The sequence below is a fragment of the Parambassis ranga genome, chromosome 14, assembly GCF_900634625.1.
Source record: "Parambassis ranga chromosome 14, fParRan2.1, whole genome shotgun sequence".
In the NCBI taxonomy this organism is placed as follows: Eukaryota; Metazoa; Chordata; class Actinopteri; family Ambassidae; genus Parambassis; species Parambassis ranga.
In genome coordinates, this window is record NC_041034.1 from 20,196,750 (window position 1) to 20,222,291 (window position 25,542).

General features: G+C 42.0%; 1 protein-coding gene across 2 annotated transcripts in view; it reads left to right on the forward strand.

Moving 5' to 3' along the window:
- Positions 1-23,974, forward strand: part of cblb (Cbl proto-oncogene B, E3 ubiquitin protein ligase) — a 39,466-nt gene extending 15,492 nt beyond the window's left edge. Inside the window, exons 4-19 of one of the 2 annotated variants that reach the window (XM_028420860.1) lie at positions 936-1,082; positions 4,281-4,437; positions 6,235-6,356; positions 9,640-9,777; positions 10,338-10,425; positions 10,832-10,963; positions 13,141-13,341; positions 13,570-13,764; positions 15,116-15,499; positions 17,690-17,781; positions 19,436-19,558; positions 19,655-19,719; positions 19,848-19,949; positions 20,812-20,994; positions 21,203-21,316; positions 21,620-23,974. In XM_028420860.1, coding sequence (XP_028276661.1) covers positions 936-1,082; positions 4,281-4,437; positions 6,235-6,356; positions 9,640-9,777; positions 10,338-10,425; positions 10,832-10,963; positions 13,141-13,341; positions 13,570-13,764; positions 15,116-15,499; positions 17,690-17,781; positions 19,436-19,558; positions 19,655-19,719; positions 19,848-19,949; positions 20,812-20,994; positions 21,203-21,316; positions 21,620-21,867 — 2,491 coding nt within the window. In that variant the 3' untranslated portion in view covers positions 21,868-23,974. The remainder of the gene's footprint in view (positions 1-935; positions 1,083-4,280; positions 4,438-6,234; positions 6,357-9,639; positions 9,778-10,337; positions 10,426-10,831; positions 10,964-13,140; positions 13,342-13,569; positions 13,765-15,115; positions 15,500-17,689; positions 17,782-19,435; positions 19,559-19,654; positions 19,720-19,847; positions 19,950-20,811; positions 20,995-21,202; positions 21,317-21,619) is intronic. The other variant, XM_028420862.1, reaches the window with a different exon arrangement.
- Positions 23,975-25,542: the final 1,568 nt, after the last annotated feature.

Below are 25,542 nucleotides of genomic sequence, written 5' to 3' on the forward strand. Positions count from 1 at the left end.
AAAGAGGAGAATCACTAACCCTTCACAAAGAATAAAAAAAAACCCTCCTGGGGTGTCCTTCACTCGCTTCAGGATTTAGGAAAATTGCTAACATTTAGTGTGTGGCTGCTGTGCTGTCAGCTTTAGCTGTCCATGTCTCAGCTGTTTCAGCATTAATCTTAGCTTCCTAATGATTATTTTCACTTCAATGAAAACAGTTCTGCTCAGTTTACTGTAATTATTTCTCTCTGTGGCAGTGTTTAATATCTAGGTCTTAATGCAGTTTAAATTCAAGTGAATATGTGTGCACTATGTAGATGGAATTAAACATCCTGACTTATAAATTAAAAAAACATTTCTCATATTTCATTGTCAGCAAAGTAAAAACTGTTACATTGATTTTTACTAAAAATGTAATATAGAGGGATTTTTTTCTTTTGAATTTGCTACAGCCTCAGAGAAGAGGCTGTGGCTGTGTGCCAGCCACTTCCTGATTTGGTGATGCATCCCTTGATGGACCCAGTCTATGGAGGTGTGGCAGTCAAAGACAGTAAAGGCTAACGATTTCTAAATGAATGAATTGTTACCTGCAGTTAATACGAAGAAGTGTGACCTTTACTCTGTTATGGTAACTGAAACAATTTTGCGATATGTTGAGGTGCAAAGGATCCTTCGCTACCTTCGTTTACATGTGAAGGAGCCCTAAACACATAAAAAATGAATCTTTAAAAAGCTTCGGGTTCTCCCTTAGGTTTAAAAAGGGTCATAGAACTACAACATCCACAGTTCACTTATTTACCTTATTGCCATTGCCAAGAAGCCCTTTCCCTTTTTTCTTTCTACCATGGTGATGAGTCCCACACCAAGCATGGCATTTAGATGTGCTAGTAGTAACCATACACTGTTAAAGCTGTGCTGCGTGTCTGATTCACCCACTGTCCCTTTCTTTCCTGCAGGAGGAACCTGACCAAGCTGTCTCTGATCTTCAGTCACATGCTGGCTGAAATCAAAGCCATCTTCCCTGGAGGACAGTTCCAAGGGGACACTTTCAGGATCACCAAAGCTGATGCTGCTGACTTCTGGAGAAGATTTTTTGGAGAAAAGTAAGCTTCTCTTTTCTTCTTGGCTTTTTTTTGCTTTTGCAGCTTGTTTTGAATTCACACTCACACTATTTGATAGATCAGAGTTTCAGTCAGTGATGAGGGAGTGTGTTTAGATGTCCCCTGGTTTTTGTTTCATCAATCCCCTGACAGTCAGTCACATGCTCTGTGTCAGTATAATATGATCACTAGAGGGTTGGATGTTGGAGAAACCTACAAGAACTGTCAAACTGCCCACACAGCCACACCCATCTGAGAGCAGCTGATGTGTTCGGCCACTATTTGTTTTACAACCGACTCAAATCATGACCTCTTTCTTTCAGCCTCTCCCAAACTTCGTCTGATTGTCTCACAGTAAAGACGATTCGAGCTGCATTCTCAGCTTTGCATTTTGCCTCTCACATTTGTTTGTGGTTTTGGGGAGTGAACAGCAGTTTAGATTTATCACTTCCTTTGTTTTTTGAGCAAACAGGTGGTCTGTTTCGGTCTTACTGATGTATCCGTTGTTTGATGCGTCCATCTGCTTTGACAGATGTCATAAGTTATAAATAACTACTATGCTAATGAATAGTTTAAGGCTGTGTTTAAAAGTGGATTTATATCTGACATCCATCCTTGTCAAACACGCAGCTGTGGACTATATGTCATCAAAATAATAGAAACCTGTGTCATATGCTTCACACCTGCTTTAGTGAAGTGTAGTGCTAGAGTATTGAACCCCCCTATGGCAAACTTGAAATTCATTTTTATTTGGATTTTATGTAAAGAAGAAAAAAGACAGAGAAAGAGAAGAAAAAATAAAAAAATAAAGTAAACAAAAACAAGATATGAAGCCGACATGGCTCTGCTAACTTTCTGTCCACAGCTGCTCCAAACAGTCAAAGAAAAGGATGTATGTTTGTCACCAAGCCTGTGAGGAAGGCACCTATACCCTCCGTTCTGTTTCCCACTTCTCTCAGTTACCACCCAGTCGAAGTCATACTCAATCATTCAGTCACAGCCCAGCCCAGTCAGCTTCAGCAAATGAGCTAATCTCATTACATATGATGTCTCTCACATCAATGCATGTGTTCAATATCAGTGTGTGGTATATTACACTCTTTAAGTTAATTAGCATCTCCTTGAGGTGCAGCAGCACATTAACCTATGATTCAATGTTTCGTGAGAGATTACTATCGAAATGGATTCTGCTCAATTCTGGCAGCTGTATGGAAAAAATGCATTACCTCAACCAGCACCCTTCAAAATCGACCCTGCACCACCCGGCAGCATGGAGCACAGCTCACAATGTAGCAGCAACGTCTACACTATGCTCTAATCTTACACATTTTAGCTAATGTTCTACATTTACAATACTTAAATCCATCATAATATTTACTGCCATGAAATGTCATTTTTTACAAATAAAAGTATCATTATGTTATTCTCAAACATATCTAAAAGGTGCTTGGATTTTTACTGTGAAGGGTGTAATAATGTTACGATAACTTTTAAAGGCACTACCTGCAAATGTGACCTGCAAACTTGCCACATAATTAATTCAGTAAATTGTCTTGTCTTACTGCAGTGATTCATATATTTCAGTTAGTAACTCAAAAATTCTTGGCCTGCATCAAGCAAAGAAAAAAAACTTACCACATTTGACAAACATGAAATCAGATCATGAAAACGTATTTTCACATGCACATTGTGATGATAACTCGAAGGATAAGGATTAAACAGCTGTGTAGTACCCTACTGCCCACAGGACCAGCCTGGTCTATGGTTGCTGCCGTTGGTCAGATCTGGGTTTAGCTATGTTGCTGTGGCCCAAATATTAGATAAGCTTGCTACCTAAATGTAATGATCAGATATTTTGATATTTTTGAAGATAACACTGAGATATTTTGACTCATGGATTGGCCACACCTCTACTGGAGTCCAGACATGAACCAATTAAGCGTTTTAAATGCCATCAATGCCACATTTTTAAGCCCTGGTAAAGACAATTCTTTTGATGTGTGAGAGGCAGATTTTTAATTTTTTTTTATCAGGGCTGATGAACCGACTGAGAGTCATATACTGTGGTTTTGTAACCTCAGAACATTTCTGAGAAAGGAAGTGGAAAAAAATCTCATTCAGGGAATAGATGATCAAAAATGATTATGTGAACAAAACCTGACAACCTGTCATGAAAATCCGAGTGCATGAAGTGTTTGATGACAGCACTAACACAGTCATTTAGTTTATGGAAATGATGTGCAGGATCTGTCTGGTGTATCATTTGAGAGGTGTGATTGTTTATGGGGCCAGCCTTGTTTGAAGTATCAAATAAGAGCAGAAGGACGCATTGAAGGTTTGGAATGAAAAGGCCGGGTTCAGCCTGTGGAGATCTCTCTCTCTGATAATGAGCTGTCCCTCGGGTGCTGTGGTGTTGGGGCGTTTAACTTCAGTGCAAGCAGACGTCTCTGTTGGGCCTGCAGATTGGTGTTCATGTTGACAGAGCACAGCACCATTGATTTTACACCAGTCTGCCTCCATGCTTTCACCCATGGACATTTTTCTTACTTGTGATGTGAAGCCTTATTTGTCTTGCTGGATTACATCTCAATTATTATGTGCAAATCTTTTTTTGTTATATCTCCATATTAATGAATTCAGCTTGTTGAGTCATACATACAAAAAAGAGCAGACTGTAGTGCGTTTCTGGACAAAAAAGCAGAACATGGTTGCTTGTTTCAGAACGCACTATGTTTAGTGTCAGTAGCAGTGGTGTATTTTAAATTACTGCTGGTGCTGCAATAGAAGCTTGTAACTATGTCAGGAAGTATAGGAGTGAGAGTTTAACTTTGTGGCTTTGAACTAAAGGCCACTGAGCCCGATGATATCAGTAATCTCATGTATCTGGTAATTTGACATTTGCCAGAAAGAAAATCACCAACATATGCCTTTGTTACCACAGCTCTATCAAATGAAAGGTCACATGTCTCACTCCTACTCACTTTTTACAACCAGCCTCTATAAGCTTGAAGAAAACGTTTTCTCTGTTATTATTTGATCTAATCTGAAGCAGAGGAGGAGCAGGCCTACTCCAGCTTTGAATGTGCAATTCCTTACACACTGTGTCTCTTTACATTTAGATCAGATCAGATGCAATAGTAGGTAAACAAGGCTTTATCCTACAAGTATCTGTGTCTTTAAAGATTGAACATTATCTTGCAGGACGATAGTGCCATGGAAAGTCTTCCGACAGTGCCTTCATGAAGTACATCCCATCAGTTCGGGACTGGAGGCCATGGCCCTGAAATCCACCATCGACCTCACCTGCAATGACTATATCTCTGTGTTTGAGTTCGACATCTTCACTCGGCTCTTCCAGGTTGGTCAAAATTAGTGTTTTATGTTGTTGACACACAGGTGGAGAAATCTACAGCGGTCCATTTGGATATCCAAAAAAAAACAAAAAACAACCATAGTGGTGGTGTTTGGTAACTGAAGTGTTACTGTGTGAGAACATACAATACACATTTCATATTCTGTCTGTTGGCACTGCTTTGTTATCCACCGCTGTTAGCAGAATTTACACTTTAACACCACTGATTGACTTTTTTTAATAGCAAAGAGCTAAAAAGGCAACAAGCCCGGTGCATTGCTGGTGTACTCCCTCTTTGGCATAAGAAAAAACAGGACCCGTGTGCTCTCTGTGGCCCCTCACTTATCTGCTTTATAGATACTCAAGATGTATTATAAGTCTGTCTTTTCAGTAGCAAAGCGTCACTTTAAACTATACTGAAGTATTTCTAATGTACATGTAAAAAAAAAGGTCAATTCGTTATGTTCATAAAAATTGTTTAGGATATTAACCCCTACAGTGGCATGGAAAAATGTTGTATTTAGTTACATTGCAACTGATGTATAGTTGGATAAGATTTGACAGTGGACAGGTGAGAGGGTCAGACTGTAGCTAGGTAGTGGGATTTTTTATTTTATTTTGTTTATGCTTAAAAAGAGACAAAAACACTAAACTATAGTTTCTAACTTAGCATTCTTCTGTAAGGGAGAAATCCTTTGTGCCATTACTGAATATCTGTGTACATCACACCCAGCGACCCACTGTGTGACATAGTGGGTCGCAGGGTTAAAACCTACTGCAGTGGTGTGATATAAAGATTTGATAGAGTAAGTCGAGAAATGTAAATGTTTCCTCTTGTTTACAGATTTCTGGCTTTAGGAGTGTGTGTATCTTGTAAAATGGCCCTGTAAAGTAAATACAGTCATGGACTAGGTGTTGACCATTTACCATCTGCTTACTAAGAGGCCCATTCCAGGTGGGTGTAGCCCCGTGTTCTAACTCATGCCCTGGCCGAGTTGATTCACTGGCCAGGAATCCTGGTGGGAGGCAGGCGAGGGTTCAGGAGGGCCCACATTACAGTAAGAAGATTTGGATGAAATGAGAAAATGTGCCAAACAACTGACGTTTATAATACTGCAATTTTCCATTTGGATGACTCTTACTGTTTAAGGCTGGGACATCATCCAGCCTAAAGCTGGAATCAGCAAAGTCACAGAGTGGTCAGGGCTCTCTCTGCTGCCATTCCAGCCCAAAGTATTTGCAGTGATAGTAATTAGAAGTACTCATTCCAGTATCCATGGTATCTTCTTCTTTTGCCAAAGCAGTTCCACAGTGAGCTCCAGCTACCAGGCAGGGTGAAGGTGGATGCTGTGACACTTGGCACCATGTTGTGGCAGTTTGCAGATTTACGGTCCTCCAGCACAGCCCCACAGCTTCAGCTTTTAAATCAGGATTCATTTTCTTTGCTCATTCTCACCTCATGCGTCAGGCTTTTCTGGAACTCCTTTTATGAAGTCTTTCCTGTCAGCACTAAACAGATTCTACCCCTCAGCAGTAATGTTAGTTCTTTTTGACATCAAATATTTTGGCATATGTGTAATTCTGTCCTACAGAAAACCCCAAACCAGTTCTGGTGCCAATCACTACTGGCTGCCTCTTGGCCTCTTTATTCTGCTCCAGTCATTTCATTTACTTGTTTAAAGCCAGCCATATAATTTAGCCTGAGCTGGCTCCATTGCTTTGCACTTGTGTGTTAAATTATGCCTGTTTGTTTATAATATGCAGATCTGTTTAGTTAAAACAACACTGGGTGGTGTTTTTCAGCCATGGGGATCAATTCTGAGGAACTGGAATTTCCTGGCAGTCACACACCCCGGCTACATGGCCTTCCTAACCTATGATGAAGTTAAAGCTCGTCTGCACAAGTACATCAACAAGCCTGGCAGGTATGTGAACTTTGTCTCTCCTTTGACATTGTAATAGGTATAGATATTGTTTCTTCCTGCCTGGTGGTGTTCATTACTATGGCAGTGCACAAACTGGGACAGAGTAATGAAGCTGTTAAATGATTCTTCTGATATTTGCTGGATGTTACTTCATATTTTAGAGTATATCCTGATATCACTATTTAATATTTTAGTTAAATTTGTGTGCACTTACTGGATGTTAGGGGCGGATGCATTATTCATCAGAATAATAAGGTTTAGCTGCAAAGTGTCATCACAGTAACACTTAATTTTTACCTCAGCAGTACTCTGCAGGCACTTCTAACGCATAGAAATCAAAGAAAAGCATGTGTTTTGGGTTGAGTGTCAAATTTTGAGGTAACTTTGTATAATGATCATCTGATCAGAACCTTTTTACATGACTATGGACTATGAAAACTGCCTGCTGCCACTTTAATGAGCCATGAAGCCAGAATCTATTCATCTTGGACCTGACCTGATGCCTTCCTACTCGTCACCTGCAGCTTCTTTGTTGTTTTGTTGTGTCGGCACATAACAACTGTCAAGTTGCTGTTTCAGGATCCAATTTTTAACCAAGCATTCCCTCACCGTCAACCCTTCAGTCTGCACATATGCTCATGAATATTTAGGTCTTTGGTCACTGTAACAAACAGCCTCAGAGCTCAGGCTCAAAAGCAGGAATACAGAATGTTTATGAATTTCCCTGTGGGATTATATGTGTCATAAACAAGATTTACTGTGGTTCCTCTGAGCTTGAATCCTAACACAGCTTCCATAGCTTATTATTAATAACCTACACTGATCAGCACTGACAGGTGAAGTGAATTACACTGATTATCTGGTTATCACGACACTTGTCAGTGAATGGGATATATTAAGCAGAACGGGAACATTGTGTCCTCAACGCTGATGTGAGACGCAAGAAAAGCTGGCAAGCAGAGGAATTAAGTGACAAGGGCCAGAATGTGATGGCTAGATGACTGAGTCACAGCATCTCCCAAACCTGCAGCTCTTGTGGGGGTGTATATGAAATGTGTTATATCATTGTTTCAACACAGTCAAAATCATTTTTATAGAAAAACTACCATTTCAAGCAAGTAAAGCCGATTTAGGCATGTAAGCTTAATTTCATGAGTTTTCATGACCCTCATGACTTTTTTTAACTTTACCTTCTGTTAGAAAATTTTAATAGCAAGCTCTTATCAAAGCAATAGGGACCTCAGACTCTCTGTGCTCCAGGCCTAATTAGCATCACTTATAAAAAAGGGACTTTTTTCTGCATAAAGCTGAACTATTGAAACTGTACCTACACAGTTTCTGATCAAATGCTATTTTTTCCTACTCTGTGGCAGGACTCTGGTTTTGGGCGCAAACTATGTTGAGAAAATAGTAGTGATTTATTCCCAAGTCTTCTGCTGAGCCATACATGCCCTGTGATTAGCAGACCTTATGCAGCGGCATGGAAGCAGAGATAATAACAGGGCAGGGACCGTGTGTGTGTGTGTGTGTGTGTGTGTGTGCATTTAGGTGAGCAAACTGTAGATTTGCAAGACTGACTAAGCAAATGTATAGTGTGTACTAATCCCACAGTGACTCATGCAAATACCATTTTTATGAACCAACAGGAGAACAAACACACTCATTGGCACACGCTTAACACACAGCTGTGTGGGTGAGGGGAGTCATAGATGAGCTGCTACATGTTAGCACGTCAGCTCTCTCAGACACACGCGTAAACACACAAACATGCCTATGCGTTCACATTACATAGGCACATTAGGTGTTGTAAAATCAACTTAAAGTGTGGCCATTGTGCTGGTGACTGTCCTCTACAAAGCTTTCCCACAGTGCAGTACATAGCCTTCAGCATCAGTGAAATGATCAGTCTGTCTTCCCACAGCTCTCCTCAGTGAGAGCTGTGCTGGATTTAGCGGGATGCCTTTGTTGCTGGTGGAGGTGGGATCATACTGTGGTCAAGGCTTGCTCAAAGCCCACTACTTGTGTTGGTGTGCAGTTTAGAAAACCTCCTCTTTCTCTTTTTTCATTTCAGTGTTTTCCACCTTTTGCTGAGCTGTTTCCTTTCTATGGTCTCATCCTTAATTAAATCTCATCTGTAATTTAAATCACAGTTTTGCTCCACTTTATACACTGTACCCTGTTGATGTGTACAGGAAAAAGGCTGACATGCACATACACTACCGTTCAAAAGCTAGGGGTCACTTGGAAATGTCTTTATTTTTAAACTTTTTTTTTTCGATGAAGATAACAATAAAGTAATCGAACATGCAGTCTAGACATTGTTACTGTGGTAAATGACTATTCTAGTTAGAAAAGGCTGATTTTAGAGAGGCCCTTTTCCAGCAACCATCATTTCTGTGTTCTAATGCTACATTGTGTTAGCTAATTGTGTTAAAAAGGCTGCAAAGGTGGTCTACAACCACACAAGTGCACACAGGTAGTGCAGCAGAGTCTGGAGACATCCTCCATCATGACCGGATTGGCGGTGGGTCAGTAATGGTGTGGGAAGGCATTTCTTTGGAGGGTCACACAGCCCTCCATGTGCTAGCCAGAGGTATCCTGACTGACATTAGGTACCAGGATGAGATACTCAGACCCATTGTGAGACCATATGCTGGAGCATGCCCAGGTGTTGTAGGGAGGTCATACAGGCACGTGGAGGCCGCACACACTGCTGAGCCTCATTCTGACTTGTCTTGAGGAACTTCCACTCAAGCTGGATCAGCCTGTGATGTGATTTTCCACTTTTATTTTGAGTATGGTTCCAAATCCAGACCTCCATGAGATAATAATTTTGATTTACATTGATCATTTTTACACTATAAACACACCATGTGGTCATCATCATCTATGATGGTACAAAGATGTGGTGACATTTTTTGTCCCATTTACTTTCCATTAGTGACTGCCTTTTCATCAACAACAAAAGCTCATCAGTGATGTACTTGCTAGAGGAAACAATACAATGTGAATAGAACTGAATATATTTTCATATTTTTTTTCATTGTACTTCTGAACATAGTACAATGAAAATGGGTGCAATTCTTAGGTGCAGATAATAAAGATACATAATAAATAGATACAGAAATAACCAAAGGTCCCAGCTGTCAGTGAGTCAGAGGTGTTCCCAGTGTAATAAAAAGGATTTTACAATCAATGTGAGCATGTTGACATTCAATAACAGCTGTGTTAGTTTTGTTTAATTTGCAGTTTGTGTGATTGGTGCATATCTGTCCTTTTTCAGTTACATCTTCAGACTGAGTTGTACACGTTTGGGCCAGTGGGCCATCGGCTATGTGACCAACGATGGTAACATCCTGCAGACCATTCCCCACAACAAGCCGCTGTTCCAGGCCCTCATTGATGGCTACAGGGAGGGCTTGTATGTAACCCACCACACTCTCTCTTCTTCACACTCACACAGTCTGTATTGATCATTTGTCTTGACTTCTCCGCTGTGAGTGAGCTGTGTTCAAATGAGAAGTCACTGTGTCACTTAACTCTGAAACTTGCTAGATTAGACGACATGTTTTATGTCTCAGTCACACAAGAGCATCAAGGCTTTCTTGGCCATTTGCTTTTATCATACCAGATAATCTGACAGGCCCCCAGACAAGTCAGACATGCTTCCTTCACTTTAGTGCACAGTGATCAGTCAAACATGGCTGAGAGTGTGGGGTGGAGGGGTGATCCCCTTTGATCAGTGAGGAGTCGAATACTTTCAGCTGTCAGTTATCATGGGTTAGAAATAAAAGCTGAAAGTTGGCCAGAAATCAGGATTAATAATGAAAGTGTAAATAACAAAAAAAAATACTTTTGTAACAAGTTTAAAATATATTTCAGGCTACTGAAATGATCATTGTGTGTAATTCATGCATTCAAATAATTCTAATACGACGACACTTCAAATATGTTGTCTTGTTGTGTGTTTCTAATTCACAGCTACTTGTTTCCTGATGGTCGAAGTTACAATCCTGACCTCACTGGTTTATGTGAGCCAATGCCTCATGATCACATCAAAGTGACACAAGTGGGTTTGTGTTTGTGTGTGTGCTTATGTGTGAGTGACGTAGCTGTTTAGCAGGAGGGGGGACAAATTCCATGCACACTCAACAGAGGAGGAAGTGAAATGAACCCTGTGACGGTTTTTATTTAGTTATGGTAGTTGTTGTGAAGTCATTTTAAAACATCAGGTGCAATGTCCACTGATGGTGATAGCTGTGGGCTGGCAAACGCATCCCAAACTTTGTGTCAAGGACAAAGTTTTCCTTTCACTTCACTCTTGTGGGTCCTCACATGACAAAGATTTTAACACTCAGTGATAGAATGATGCTGGTTCTGATGCACACACTTCTGATCCCCCCTGGTCTATATGCTTGTGTCTGCTGTAATGAACTGGACCTGATGTCTAACAGCAGTGTGTCCTACCTTAACAGGAGCAGTATGAGCTGTACTGTGAAATGGGCTCAACCTTCCAGCTCTGCAAGATCTGTGCTGAGAATGACAAAGACGTCAAGATCGAACCCTGTGGACACCTGATGTGCACCTCCTGTCTCACAGCGTGGCAGGTACTGTAGCATTCACTCTCTCACCTCTCAGTATAATCATATGTTTCAATGTCAATGTTGCTATATTTGTAGATTTATATAGTCCAAATAATAAAGAATTAAAAAACAAGTAACAAATGCTCCAGCAAAATGAGCCTTCAGTCTCCTTCACCGCCTCCCTGGTTCTAGCATCCTTGGATCTGTCCTCATCACATTTCCTCACATCAGTGTGTAGCGGAAGTGAAGGATGCAAGTGTGTACTCATACCAGTCAAGTTTTTGTTGCTTCCTGCCTGGTTCTGTATGTGTCACAGCCCATTACTGCGCCCGTGTTTTAGAAGATGTGCCAGTAAAGTGTGTTTATAATTACCTTCCCCTAATGAATCATTAGCATATAATTTATATTATTATCATCCAGTCCAGAGACTCCCTGCTCTTGAGATTGTTCTCCAGACATGTACAGGTTCTGCACTGACCCTGATGTCAGTGATCTCTGGCGAGACACATGCATTTAGTCTGCAGACCTGGGCACATGCCCAAAAACCTCACAATCAGGAGCTTCGGGGTTCTTTTATAATAGGATATATTATATATAAAGGAATCCAAATTTCAAAGGGCTTTGGACAGAAGACATGTTTGGTCTGATTTGATGACATTGTGGACCACCTTGCATATCTCATATTATTCAGGTTCTTTTATTAAAGCACACTGTTTTGAGTGCAGTTTTTTATTATTAATAATCATTTCATGTCACAGGAGCTGAGGTCGTACTGAGCAAACACACTTCTCTACAGCTTCAGTCTGTGTTCAGCTGTAGGTTTAGCAGATGAGTGCAGTATTTCCAGAACCCCTTCCCGTGCTCTACAGCACCCACATTAGTAGTGTTTGTCATACTTCCTGTTATGACACCTCAGCGTAGTCCTGCCTCCCCCACAACCTCACATAGTGATTCAGTGATGGATATCCGTGAGACTTTAAACTCTATTTGCGTGCTTTAGTAATGAAGAATTGTCTCCTATGTTAGCGAAACAGTGAGTCAGAGAGAGGGAAACCTCCCACCCAGGACCCTCCACGTCATCGACTCAGTGGAGGTTCCCTGACCCATCTCTCACTCTGTGTATTAGTCAGCTGGGGTGGAACAGACATCCTCACTCACAGCTTCCTGATGATGTATCTCTTTCCACATCCTGTTCACTGTGGGGGGGCATAAGAGGGTTCCCTTCTTCTGGCTCTTTTATCTTGAACCAAATGTTACTCATCTGTAGCTTTTAAACACAATACAAATGTTGGCACTACAAGCAAAGTGAGAATGCTTCTACTAATACCAAAACTAGCTCAGATCATTTAGAAATGTGAGTGACAAACACACTTAAGTTCAGCTTTGCTGAGCAGTTTTGGCTCAATTGTGTACAACATTCCTGCTTCACTGCAGTCTTCACTGAAAGCCGCACACTGCCAACTCAGCAGCAGCTAGCTGGTACAGCTGCCAATGGAAGATGAATGGAAATACTTTGACTTTTTTGTCCATACACACACACACTCACACACAAAACTCCCGGAGGGGTGAAAGTAGTATAAAGATCTATTTCACAAATGACTAAGGGTGCGTGTTATCACCCTGTTTGGTCTTGGTCTTGTCTGTCGCTAAACAGTATTGTTTAATAACTGCCCGCTCCTTCTCTCCTTCTCCCACCTAAATTAAGATTAAGTTTCAAACAACCCTTTGGTGTTTCCACTGTCACATCTCCACCATATGGCTGCTGCAAATGCAGCTTTCTTTTCTGTAAATATTGTCTGCCTGTGACTGTGGGTCTAGAGTCAGTTAAGACATGTACTGAAAACCAAAACTCTTTTATATTCTTTTATTTATGACCTCTGTGTGACAGGGCTGCCATGTGGAATATGTACATGTGGCCAATGAATGTTGTAAAGTTGCAAAACAGATGATCTGCACAAGCATGTGTCTAGTCTTTGCCTTTCATAAATGGGGTGAGGTAGTAAGATATAGGAGTACTGAAGAACCAGTAATTTTAACCATGTGGATCCCAGTTATGTGCAACAACACCCTTTCATCCCAGCAGCAGCAGAGTGGTTCCTGATGTTCCTGAAATACTATCACAGATTTATCACATTTAGTTGGTATGTAGGTTTTATGTGTCACCACTGCACAATATCCTTTTTCCTCTTTTATCCCTGCAGGAATCCGATGGCCAAGGTTGCCCTTTCTGTCGCTGTGAGATCAAAGGCACAGAGCCCATCATTGTGGATCCTTTCGACCCTCGAAATGAGGGCACCAAGTGCTTCTTCTTGGACCAGCACAGCTGCCCCATGTTGGACCTGGATGACGAAGAAGACCGGGATGACTGCCTGGTCATGAATGGACTGGCTAACATCAGGAAGGTAAAAACATGCAGTACAAGTAATAGTCAATAGTAACAGTGTGCTCAATTATTTCTTCAGCCTCTTCTGAAATATGTTCAGATAATTTACCTTTAAGATATTTTATGTTTATGTTATTAGTAACATTAGTATTCAACATCTGAAACCAGCATGATTTGCTTGAGAAAGGATCCATCCCTCATCCAGATGATAATTAAACCTGTGATAAACTGTCTCCCTCTTCCTCAGCACTGCGCTGAGCGCCAGAACTCCCCCATGGTGTCGCCCTGCTCTTCACCTGTCATCCAACACAGGAAAGCCCACGGAGGAGACCCCGGCCACTGTGGCCAGCACCTTAGCCTGCCCCCTGTCCCACCAAGACGCGACCTCATCCACAAAGGAGGCATTCGCTCTCCATCTGCTAGCCCCACCGGATCCCCAAAGGTCAGACATCAGCAAAAAGGACTATTGCTCTCTGCTTATCCTCTCTGACTGACCCTGTGACATGAAGAGAATAGGGCAGGGCCATAGAAGGGCATCAACCCAGCAGTACCTGTTGCTATGTGTGTGAGGAAAACTGCCAGAGCCCACCAAAAGGGACCTCCAGTAGGCCGTTGGTGTGCATGTTTCTGACTTCTACCAAACTGGTAGAAACAGATTATGTGAGGATGGCATGTAGGCCTAACTTCCTGTGCTCACAGCCCAGCATCATGGAACTTACACTGGTATTCACCAGAGAACACTAAAAGTGGCAGGTCTGCCAGTGGTGGCAAGTATGAAGTAGTCTAGAGACAACATGCTGAACGTTACGCTACCTGTAACATCATCCAAAACATCTTTGGATGTTGGCACTTCTATATTATAGCCAGTGGTACTCTGACCACTGTTAAGTACCAGATTAAAGTCCTCAAAGTGATGGTCAGCTCTTCGACTGGTGCAGTCTGCCCTGGTTTCATCTTGGTACAGAACAGTGCCTGGGGTCATGTGGCCAGACTGTGTAGGTTCTGGATGATAAAGGCATTGCTGCTATGACTGGTCCTTACGGTAGCCCTGACCCAGTTTAGTACCTATGGGTGACGGGGCATTCTATGATGCTGAGGACTGCTACAGGCTGTCCAGGAGCTCACTGATACACTGATCAGGAGAACCCCCAGGACACCACCCACCGCCTCGCAAGGGACATTGTTAGGCACATGTGGGTCATGCACACTGCTCATATCATAAGTTGCTATGATAAAACTGAACCTTGTGATTTAGATTTTTCACTTTGATGAGTGTGGTTTCCATTGACTGCTGTTACATCATTTTATTCTCAACATGCTGTTCACTTCAACAGCATGTTGTTACAACAGAAAGTGGTCATCAGTTAAGATTTCAGTGGAAAATGAGTTCATTGAGGTCTGTATGATCGGGCTTGCTGATTTTCTAAAGTTGCGTGTTGTAATAATAACAGATGACAGTAGTCCAGTCCAGTGTTCAGGACCAACATTCATAACCTCAGCTTTTTCTGAGCATTTCCTCCAAACTCATAGACAAATATAGCTGGGTGTCATGTATACAAACCTCATTTTATTGCACATACTGTAGGTGATCGTATTTTCTGCTTCCAATAGGCAAAGTCCGTCAGCACCTGTGTCATGTACATGCTGTTATCTCACTGTGGGGAAAATAAATCAAACAGTAACAGTTAATAAGTGAGGTTTACATGCACTCTGCATGTGAGTCCTGCCTATGTTTAAATTATTACACAATGACTTCATTGCATGTACAAATATTTGTCTCTCCACCTCTCCAGTCTTCACCAGGCATGTCAAGGAAGCAAGACAAGCCTCTTCCAGCCCCGCCCCCTCCACAGAGGGACCCACCTCCACAGAGGGACCCACCTCCACCTCCACCACCTGAACGTCCCCCTCCTATCCCCCCAGAGACACGTCACTCATGGCTGTCCTGTCCCTCCTCCCTCTCTTCTTCTGTCACATCAACTGGAGCACAGTCAGACTTTGAGACTTGGTGTCCCAATGACAACCACTTGGCAGATCCCCACAGGACTGAAAACCAACTCCAGCTGGGACCCAGCGGGCTTTCTCACCTCAAAGGAAGACCACTCAGTTGTCCATCTGGGGAATTTGGCAGGATACATCACAGAGTTGAGGGGGCAGGAAACTTAGAGAGCTCCAAGGTAAGGCTGAGATGTTGTGTGAATATACTGAATAAGAGAACCTACACTGATCAGTGGTTCAACACCCCCCCCCCCCCCCCCCCCCCCACTTCGACCTGCAGGTTCTCCTAGCTAGTGTCAGCTCCAACATTTGACCTTCCTGGTGATGTCATAGCTTCAGCTCTGTCTCTCAGGTTCTCAGTCCCTTCAATGGATGCACAAGCAATGAATACCTGCACAGCTTGCTTGCACGCTAAGTAAAAGCTTTTTTACAAAAGAAATGAAATGAAAAATATGAATATTGTGCTCTCTTAAGTTTCTGCATGTTTTGAACACAATTAATTATGCAGATCTTCAGTTTACACTGCATTATCTGTAGCTCCAGGGTACTGCTCTGCAGAGCCAAAAATTGTCTTTGAATATTAAATAAGTCAGACTGGAAGAAACTTTACTGAACCAGCCTGCAGCTGTTTTACAGTCTGAGTACGAACCAGTGCAGAGCATCCAATACAAACATGAACATAAGCACATCTGTTCTCATACAGTATGCAATGAGCACAATCACTATACCCAAACTTTTTAAAATACTTTTTAGGGTTAAAACATTATACTTGTCCTTTATCGCTTTTTTAACCTTAAATGTTTGTTCAGGTCTCCTGCATGTTTGTTGGTTGTGGTTCACAGTCCACTAAAACAGTCTGTGGGACAGACAGAAAATTGAATCATTCATATTGTGATAAAATTATGATGAGTTTACATTTCCGGGTATTATAGCCTCTTTACAGCAGTGTTTAGAGCTTTGTTTAGCAGTCACCGGTGGAAAGTTGACACATGTTTTCATTTTATTTTTCACGTCAAGTGAATAACAATTTACCACTCTTGTCACATGGAGAATACGAGTCTGTTCTAAGGGTCACTCTGATAAGAAATGCAGCATATATTCATTCTAAAAGAGTGAATATATAATAAACTAAGCTAAATGATGCAGTCCCTGCTTTACCTGCTTGGACTGACCCTTTTTTTACAGAGACTCTGCCTCCAGAGTGCAACTAACAGAGTAATTGTTGAGCACTGGCTCACTTTTTTATTTAAAAGCTGCACACACAAGATCTCTCACCATGCTTTTCATCTGGACCGGCCATCTGCGGAGAACTGTGTCACTTTTCGGTATTTCCAAGAAGCTGTAAGAAGTTATTTAAACTGTGTCTGGATTATACAGTTAGGAAAAAAATAACTCTGTAAGTTTGCCTGCTAACAAAGAAATGATCAGACTATAATTTCAATGGTAGGTGTAGAACAGCCAGAGACAGAACAATATCAAAAATACACTTTTAAAAAAGTTATGAATTAATTCATATTTTTATGAATTTAATGAAAGTATTTGATGTGACCAGGTGTATCTGTGTTACCTGTGTGGACACTAAAATCTCTACAAGTATGATAAAACTACACAACAGACTTCCATACCCACTGTGTCTGTGGCAAAGCAGAGGGACAAACAATAGTAAATACAGACAGTGTTGCAGAGACAGAATGCAGGGCAGCACTGCATGCACACAACAGGAAGTCCTCAACATACTGTGGGTTTTTCTTGACTTACTGCGCTTATTAAACTTGGACCATATCATGTCTTCACACTGAAACCAATACCAATATCTGCCACAGCTGCAATAATGACTAACCTTTGACGGTTTTCTGTTCATTATGTCCAGTTTTAATCAAGACAACTGGACTCGTGGCCTGGATGAATAGAGCATACATACAGTATGTTTTTCAGTTTGTTGTCCAGACTAGGACATAGTGATAATTAAACTTCAATAATGTCCTCCAACACTGTAACCAGGAATGGACACATGTCTTACCAGCTATACCTGCTTTTTCTCTGCAGCCACTGGGGGCTGGAGCCTACCCCAGCTGTCACTGGCTGAGAGGCAGGGTATGTCTGGACAGGTCCGAGTTGTTCGGAGACAACAACTCACACTCACAGTGTGAGTTGTTGTCATTAAAAAGCACCAGATACTTTTACATGCATTTCTGTGGACTGTGAGGGAAACCTGGAACACAGAGAAAACTTTACACACTCCACACAGGGTTCAAACCTAAGCCTGTGAGGTGAATGTGCTGTGGTTTGTTCATCAGTTGACGACATTTACATTTACAGTTGATGCTTTATGTGTATTTTCTTCTCTTTTTGTTTGTGTGTGTGTGCAGCCCTTCTCTAATGGCATGCAAATCAGTGATGAGTATGACATCCTTCCTTCACGGCACTCACCAACTCAGCCCCCACCGGCCAGTTGCCATATGTGAGTACACACACACACACACACACATGGAAGAATTATACAGTGTGATATAGACATTTTTTAGGACATATCCAGTGAAACAGTGCGTGGATGTGAGATTCTGGACAAACTGTGAATCATGTGCAGCTAAACCACTGTAACCTCAGCTGCGTATTTCCTGTATTAGGAGCAGAGCGGACGATGATATTAATACATGTGTGGTTTGTGCTTTAAGGCAGACTGTGGGCAAAGCAGTGTGAACACTCATCATTTGTTAATATTTTCAGCTCTTATACGTCTGGCAGCATGTTTATGCTACTTCTGACCTGTTGTGGTTTTCTAGTGAAATATTCCTGTTTTCTTCATCTGTCTTGTGTGTGTGTGTGTCTGTCTGTGTGTGTGTGTGTATACTCCTACCAGTGAGGTCTCATAGCTCCAGGGAGAAAGTCTGGCTTTGAAAAATGATGGCTGACTGTCTAATGGCCTTTTAGCTGCAGCAGAATTAGATTAGGTGTTTCTGTGTATCAGGCAGGGGATAGAGCTGTCACTCTGGATGGAGCCTGAGCTGAAAGGCAAAGCTCTGTTGATACTTAAAACAATTTAGTGTTTAGCATGATGCACGCACACTCTATGCAGCTGACTGGCAGATCAGAACTCTACAAGCACAGGTTACATTCACAGGATATGTTTATGATAAATGAAAAATGTTCCAGTTGTTACAGCAGATGATTATTAGACTGACTGACTATGACGGACAGTTCTTTTACTATTACTTTGGAGGCTGACAAGGCTGTATCCTCTATTCGTTCTATTCGTTTTGGCCAGTTCTAAAAAGACTTTAAAATGTTCACACACTCAGAAAAACCCTTATTATTATTCGTCACAGTCCTTACATCACAAATTAACATATGGAGGATTTACAATGGTTGCATAACACTGCACTCATACTAATAGGACATGAATACAGCTGTTAGGCAGTGGAACATCAGCAGTCAAATAGCAGCAAATTAAACGTTTGCACTGCAAACACTATACACGATATACCACAGAGTTATGAGCTCACAAACATTCAGATTAAAACACAGAAAGATGAGGAGAGATTCTCATACTGGCTGACCACAGGGAGACAGTAACTAAATTAAACAGAAAAGATGACTTTCACATTTAGATTAAAGGGCCTTAGTACTCACACAGCATGCAGTCTGCAGGACTTCTTCCAGTTCCTGTTATTTCCTCCTTTGTGACAAAGGAAATTACATTTATAGATCAATATCAAATTTCAAAATGAAGCGCAAACAAACGTATTGTTGTGATTGACTGGATGTATTAAATTCTGTTTTAAAGCAATGTAAGCAATTATCACAAACCATTCTGCACAGACAGCCTCTGAGGCTAAGATATATTACAGAGTGGAATATATAGTTTAGTGACCTGGCGTGAGGGTATGTATACAGGGATGGATCTGCAGCTAAGGCCTCTGTAAGGTCCTTCAGTCCTTCATCTCAGACCACCATCGCTCAGCCACAGCTTCTGTCTCTGGTGTGAACCTTAATATGCTGTGTTGAGCTTCTGTAGGTCAGTCTTACCGTGAAGATCAGTGACTTCAGTTGAGTTCAGCTGCACAAATGAAACTAATGTAAAAGGTTTGGGTAACACAATCTGGTCTTCTTCACAGAGCCTCCAACCCTTTTAGCAGCCCTGCTGTAGAGCGACAACAGGGGCTGGATGATGACTATCAAATCCCTTCATCCAACCTCTGCCTGAGCCAGGCTCCCATCAGCATCCCTGTGCCCAGCAGGTACTGAACTCACTATGTTAGTACAGTGTGGTGATGCTGCTTTCAGCAGGGTTTAGTTAGGCTGCTCTAAAACACAAATACTTCCCGTCTGTGCAGGCACTTGGAGAACAGCTCTCCAGAGCCCCCTGTCGAGGAGAAGAAGAGCCGCGCCCCTGAGCTTGGTGAGCTCATTGTTAGATCACTTAAGTCTAAAATTGGAAAAAAAGAATGTGTAATCTCATCCAATTACAGAAAAGATTGAAGTAAGAAAGTCATTGTACATGTTAAACCTGACATTTTTGTTCCCTAGAATCAGTCAGGGCGGTGGCCTCAGGATCAGCACACAGCGGCCTCTGCCCCTTCAGCAGCAACAAGACACCCTCTGACTATGATATCCTGCTTCCCCCACAAGGTACGCTCCACCAGCCAGAACAGGATCCCACCCCCACCTCTACTCGCTCAGACTGGTCCCAGTGTGTCTAAGCTTCAGTCTGTCTCTACAACCACTGTTAAACTTGATATACAGAAGTATTTTTTCTTGATCTCTGTGAACCCTTCAGTGCAACTAACAAGCCAAGATTGAATGAGCCAATAAGGACTCACACACGAAAAATCCAGAGTATTGGCCAATCTGCAGGCTTTCTACAGCTGATCTGGTCTGTAGAGACTCTACGATGCACAGAGTTAAAAATCATTAGCATGAGGTGCTTAGATCTTTTCCCATAATAGGTAACACCTGTGGGCACTGTGACAAATGTTTATACATTTCAGTGTATTAATATATATGTAAAATGAATATTTAAAGAATTGTATCTTACCTTTCATCTTTTTTTAATGATTTGTCTTTCCAACAGTGTTATACTGCAGCACTGTGCTATGCACTATGCCAAACTCCTGTAGGACAAAAGATCTGTTTGCCCAAAAATAATTTTAATAAGACCACAGTCTACAGATTATTTACCCACCATTTAAATTTCACTTACGTGGCAGTCTGATGTCCTCTAAGCAGCACTGCACAGTCAAATGTATTTATTTAAAACAACAGCTTGATGCTTTGTCTTTGGTTTCTGCCGACCTTCTTGCATCTCCTCTCCAAAACCTCCTGTCTGGCTTTTCCCTGAAGGGCGGCCTGCCAGTGTCTCCTCAGCATGTAATCCCATTGGTAGCACACATGGTTCCGACTTAGTCAAACGCCTCTTTGCTGAACAAGTATAAACTGTGAGTCGGGGCAGAGTACAGAGCTCAGTCTTGTCTGTGTTTTTTTTTGGTTTCAGCAGTAGAAGACCCATTCAGTGGTCGGCCTCCATCCCAGCCACCTCCTCCACCTGTGCGGCACAGCTTCACCGACCTGACTTCTTCCTCACCGTCCTCATCCAGTAACTCCGCCATGCTGTCCTCTGACATTGTGCGACCGCACAGACCCACATCTGGACACGAACACTTGTTGTTAACCCCCGGTGAGCTGCCTTGAAATAATAGCCTTATTTTCTTGGGATGAATAAAGCGTTTCTATTCTAAACACTGGTTGTATCTGAATGACAGTACAGTCTGTCTGAGTCTCATTCTGAAAATCTTATTCTCAGAGGTTTATGAAGCACATGACTTTGAGAGTGACTGTGTTGGCAGGCTTGTTTATCTTGTCTGTCTGTGTCACCTTTTGTCTAGACGCAGTGATTGACATGCTGAACAGTGCTGCTCCTCTGCCTCCAGCCAGACTGCACACTGACAGTGTTAAAGGCTCCAGAAGCTGCTGTGACGACCACTCATTACCCACTCATGGTACAGTTACAATAAACAATATCCATGTCATATCTCTTCCCCAACATAGGCAGGTTCTCTCACCTACCATCTTATTAGGACACTGGGTGGCAGCTTCCTCTGCTGAGTAGTAGGTTTAGGTTAAATTCTGTAAATGGTGCTTTTCTACCTACAATCGGATCGAACCGCCAACCTTACGGTTAGTGGAAACCTACTCTACCACCCGAGCCTCCATAGAATTCTGCAATGTAATTTTATTTTGTTTTATATCTCAACTACCTTTAGTTTAAAAATCTAATCACACTCTCCTGCTCTCCCTCCTAGTTCTGATGGACTGTTTGCAGGCCCCTGCCAGGCCACCCAAACCCTTCCCCAGGAAGATCCCTCCTGACACAGGAAAACCCCACAGCCTGGAGTCTGAGAATGAAGATGCAAAGATCGCCAAGTTGATGGGGGAGGGTTACTCCTTTGACGATGTAAAGCGGGCGCTGATGATTGCCCAGTACAAAGTGGATGTGGCTCGAAACATCCTGCGAGAGTTTGCCTTAGTGGCCCCAAGACTGAACCTCTAGTCCTGAGAGATAATTAAGGGGAGCACAAGGGATTATTTATTCTGACCGGCCTCTGCTGGGGAAAAAACAAATCTGCGATCCACGGAAAAGGATTTAACAGGAGAGTTACATTTTTTTGCTTAACAGTAATGACGACGCACAACAAAGTGGCTAAAACCAAAATACAGCAGAGAATTAGAAAAGGGAGGCAGAGCGTCTGTGAATGATTCAAACCTGTGAAGCATGGAAGAGGCCTGTTGTTTACAGTGAGCCGTGCTGGTGCTGGCCTCTGGTGTTCCTGTATGTCTCGGGGCTTGGACTGTTTTAAAGCCCTAATCCTGCTACTGCTGCTACTGTTCCCTTCACCTCCTGCCACCTTTCAGACCCCCTAGCAGCTTTTATGCTCACATACACAGCCAACAGCTGGAGTTGTTTTTCTTATAACAGCCAGCAGGGGGAGCCAGACTCCGTTATTTCTTTTTGTCTCCTCCATGTCTCCTGTTTCATACACTTGCTGCCCTCATTTGTGACTCACAGTGCACTGTATAGCATATGCCTTATTAATAGACATATAGATAGGTGAGCTGTTGGACTTACTGTCTTATTTGGACAGGAAACTGAAGCAGGAAGTGTATGTGTGTGTGTTTGTGTCTGTACAGGCAGTGAGCCTATGAATGTATTTGTTCTGCATGAGTGAGCGCTATACCTTTGTATGCCATTCTCAGGCCCTGGTTGCCCTCAAGTGATTGCGTGGTGGAAAAAAACAACTTTTGTCTGTGTCAATAACCAGACCAACTGTGCATGCATTTCAGCTCAAGCACTTAAATGACAGTCTGCTGTGTGGATTTTCGACAACAGGCGAGCTTGGAGTCAAGGCGTTCCCACAGCCTGCAGTCTCTGCTTCCGTTCATAGTTTGAGACCCACATAGGTCTCAAACAAAACAAAATAATGCAGAGCATTGGAACCATGAAATAAGTCACTGTGCACCTTCAGTGTGCAGGACTGCCCCTAACCTCAGACTGTTGAATCAGCTGTGTTTCCCCCCTGATGGCTGCAACACAACTCAGAGAAAGACACAAGAGTCCCACTTTAAAATTTGTAAAACATTCAGTTTAACAGTTATCCATCCATTAGTTGTACCGGCTTCACCTGCGCAGTGTCGCAGTGCTGCAGGAGTCTAGCCCAGCTGTCACTGGCTCACACCTGGTGACACCTGGACAAGGGATACATGTTTTTTCCAGTGGTGTTCCACACCTTCTGACCATTTTTCCTCCTTTATCCTACAGAATAGAATAGAATAGAATATACTTTATTAATTCCTTTGGGAAGGTCCCTCTGGGAAATTTGGGTCAAATTCAAAGAACATCAAACATCAAAGAACATCAAGCCTGACCTTCAGCTAAATAACCTTGTGAAATAGTATATTACATTTTTGTTGGAGGAATGATGATGCTGTGCTATCATGAGCGGTTTCTGATGCTATAAAAACCTTCATACCACAGACATTCTGTACCCTCACTGATGTAATGATGTCATTTTTGATGCAGCCACTAGGAGCACAGTGAAAGTTAATCAGTATTAGCTTATCTGCCAATATCTCCCTTTTATTGGCCAATAGTACCCCCTATCCTGGACAGGTTGCCAACACACAAAGACAGACAACCGTCTCCCTCCGCCCCCCCACTCACATCCACTCACTAAATAAATTAACACTTTAAATGTGGGAGAAAGTCAGAATATCCACGCAGGCACAAGGAGGAGTACCGCACAGCTTGCCTTTATGCAGACCATCTGAACTCATCTTACTTCCACAGAGGTGTGTCTGAACTGTGTTTCAGTTCTGAGTGACCATACATACTTCTGGTCATTGCAGTTGGAAGTTACTGTGACAGAAATGATGTCTAAATCTCTGGCATTGTATCTGCTATACCTGCTGTACAACTTGTATTATTTGCCTTCCTTCCTGCTGTTTACAGCTAGATAGAGTAAGAAAAGACATTTCTGTGACAGCGAACCTGCTGAAGTGTAGATACTAAAGATGAGTGCATTTTATTGTCTGACAGTACAATGTGATTTTTATCTTGATTTGATATCAGCCTTATATGAACAGCTGATGCAGCAAACTGAGCTGTTGTGTGCGTGTTTTTTGTTTTTTGAACAAACAGGGTCATTCAGAGGGATGTTTGTGCTGTGAAACAACTGTCACCACACACACAGACAGAGCAGCACTGACCCATTTTCACCTCCACACACATGTTTTATTTCCCGCAGCCTGCATCAGAACTCATTAGAGGCTGTGAGTTCTCGTCTGTCTGCCCCCCCTCTGATTAAAGCAGATGACACACGTTTCTGCTCGAGGATCGAGTAACGCATTCAAACGCTCACCAGTGAAGGCACTCTGCATTCAAGCCTGAGATCATCTGCAGGTTTGTCATAATTCAAATGTGACCTTAGACATGTGAGGGACAGCAGGTGAAGAGGAGGTACATGGCTCTCTGTGCTGCACGGTAGCAGCACAGGAGCAAAATAACTCTGTTTATTGAGGAAATAGCTCAATGATTGTGGTCTTAAAGTCAGGGACCCACCCCCCACACACCACCACCACCATCACAGAGGAAGAAAGAGGAAGCATTAGCCCCTCTGTGGATTCCTTCCTTTTATTTTAAGCAGCACTTTAAAGGGGAACACCACTGTTGTTTAAAATGTACGTACAATGTGAGTGCTTAAGTCATAATTAGAGCTCATGTGTGAGAGGTGGAAGAGAGTGTGATCTGTGTTATCATCCGGTGCAGACAGAGCTTCTCCCAACAACCATAAAAGTACGTTAATTTAACAAAAAAAAACATAATTAAGCCCTCAGATCATTCTTAGTCATCGGCTAAAGCAGCTTTATCGCTCCACTGAAAACAGAAGATGGAAATTCAGGACTCACCGAATGTATTTTCATTCAGCAGTCAAGCCATGTTTTTTGTGGTGCCAGTGCAATTCGTGCTGAACCCGAAAATGTCCTCAGAAAAAAAGTCAGCTGTCCCCTCCCTGCTCAGATCAGCACAGTAACTTGTGCCTGTTTACTTCCTGTAGCCACACAGAATTAAACTTCGGTGGAATTCCCCTTTAACCTGAAGCTTCATTTTGCACTGGTTTGTTTTGACTTTTGTCAAACTTGAATGATTCTTAGCTCAGATTGTCCATTCCATTGCACTCCCTTGTGAAGGGGGTAAGTGGCCTTAGGTTGAAAAAAGGGCAGTTTTTATTTTTTTGATTGATTCCATTTTTTCATATTAATGTGCTCTGGTGACAAAAAAAACAATGTGTTGATAATATGTAAAGCATAGAATAATGTACAATTAATTTATATATTTTTAATGCTTGATATGTTATTTTCATGAATAAGTAAATAAAAAGTCACAATTCCTTTGTTTAATTTAATGCTGTGGGTCATGTTTCTGTATGTGATAACCACCTTATGTTATATGGAAGTAAATCTGTAAAAAATAGATTCTGAATTTTAAAACCTTTGAATTTCAAGCACTGATTTTTTTTAACACTGAAATGACATGTGGATTTTTGCCACTATATTCAAGGATGTTTCAGTTTTCTAACCCTAATTTTCACGTCTTTATTTTTTAATGAAACAAATTCTGAAAAAATCGAGGCATAGCCTGTATTTCAGTGCTCAAGTTCAGTGAACTCGA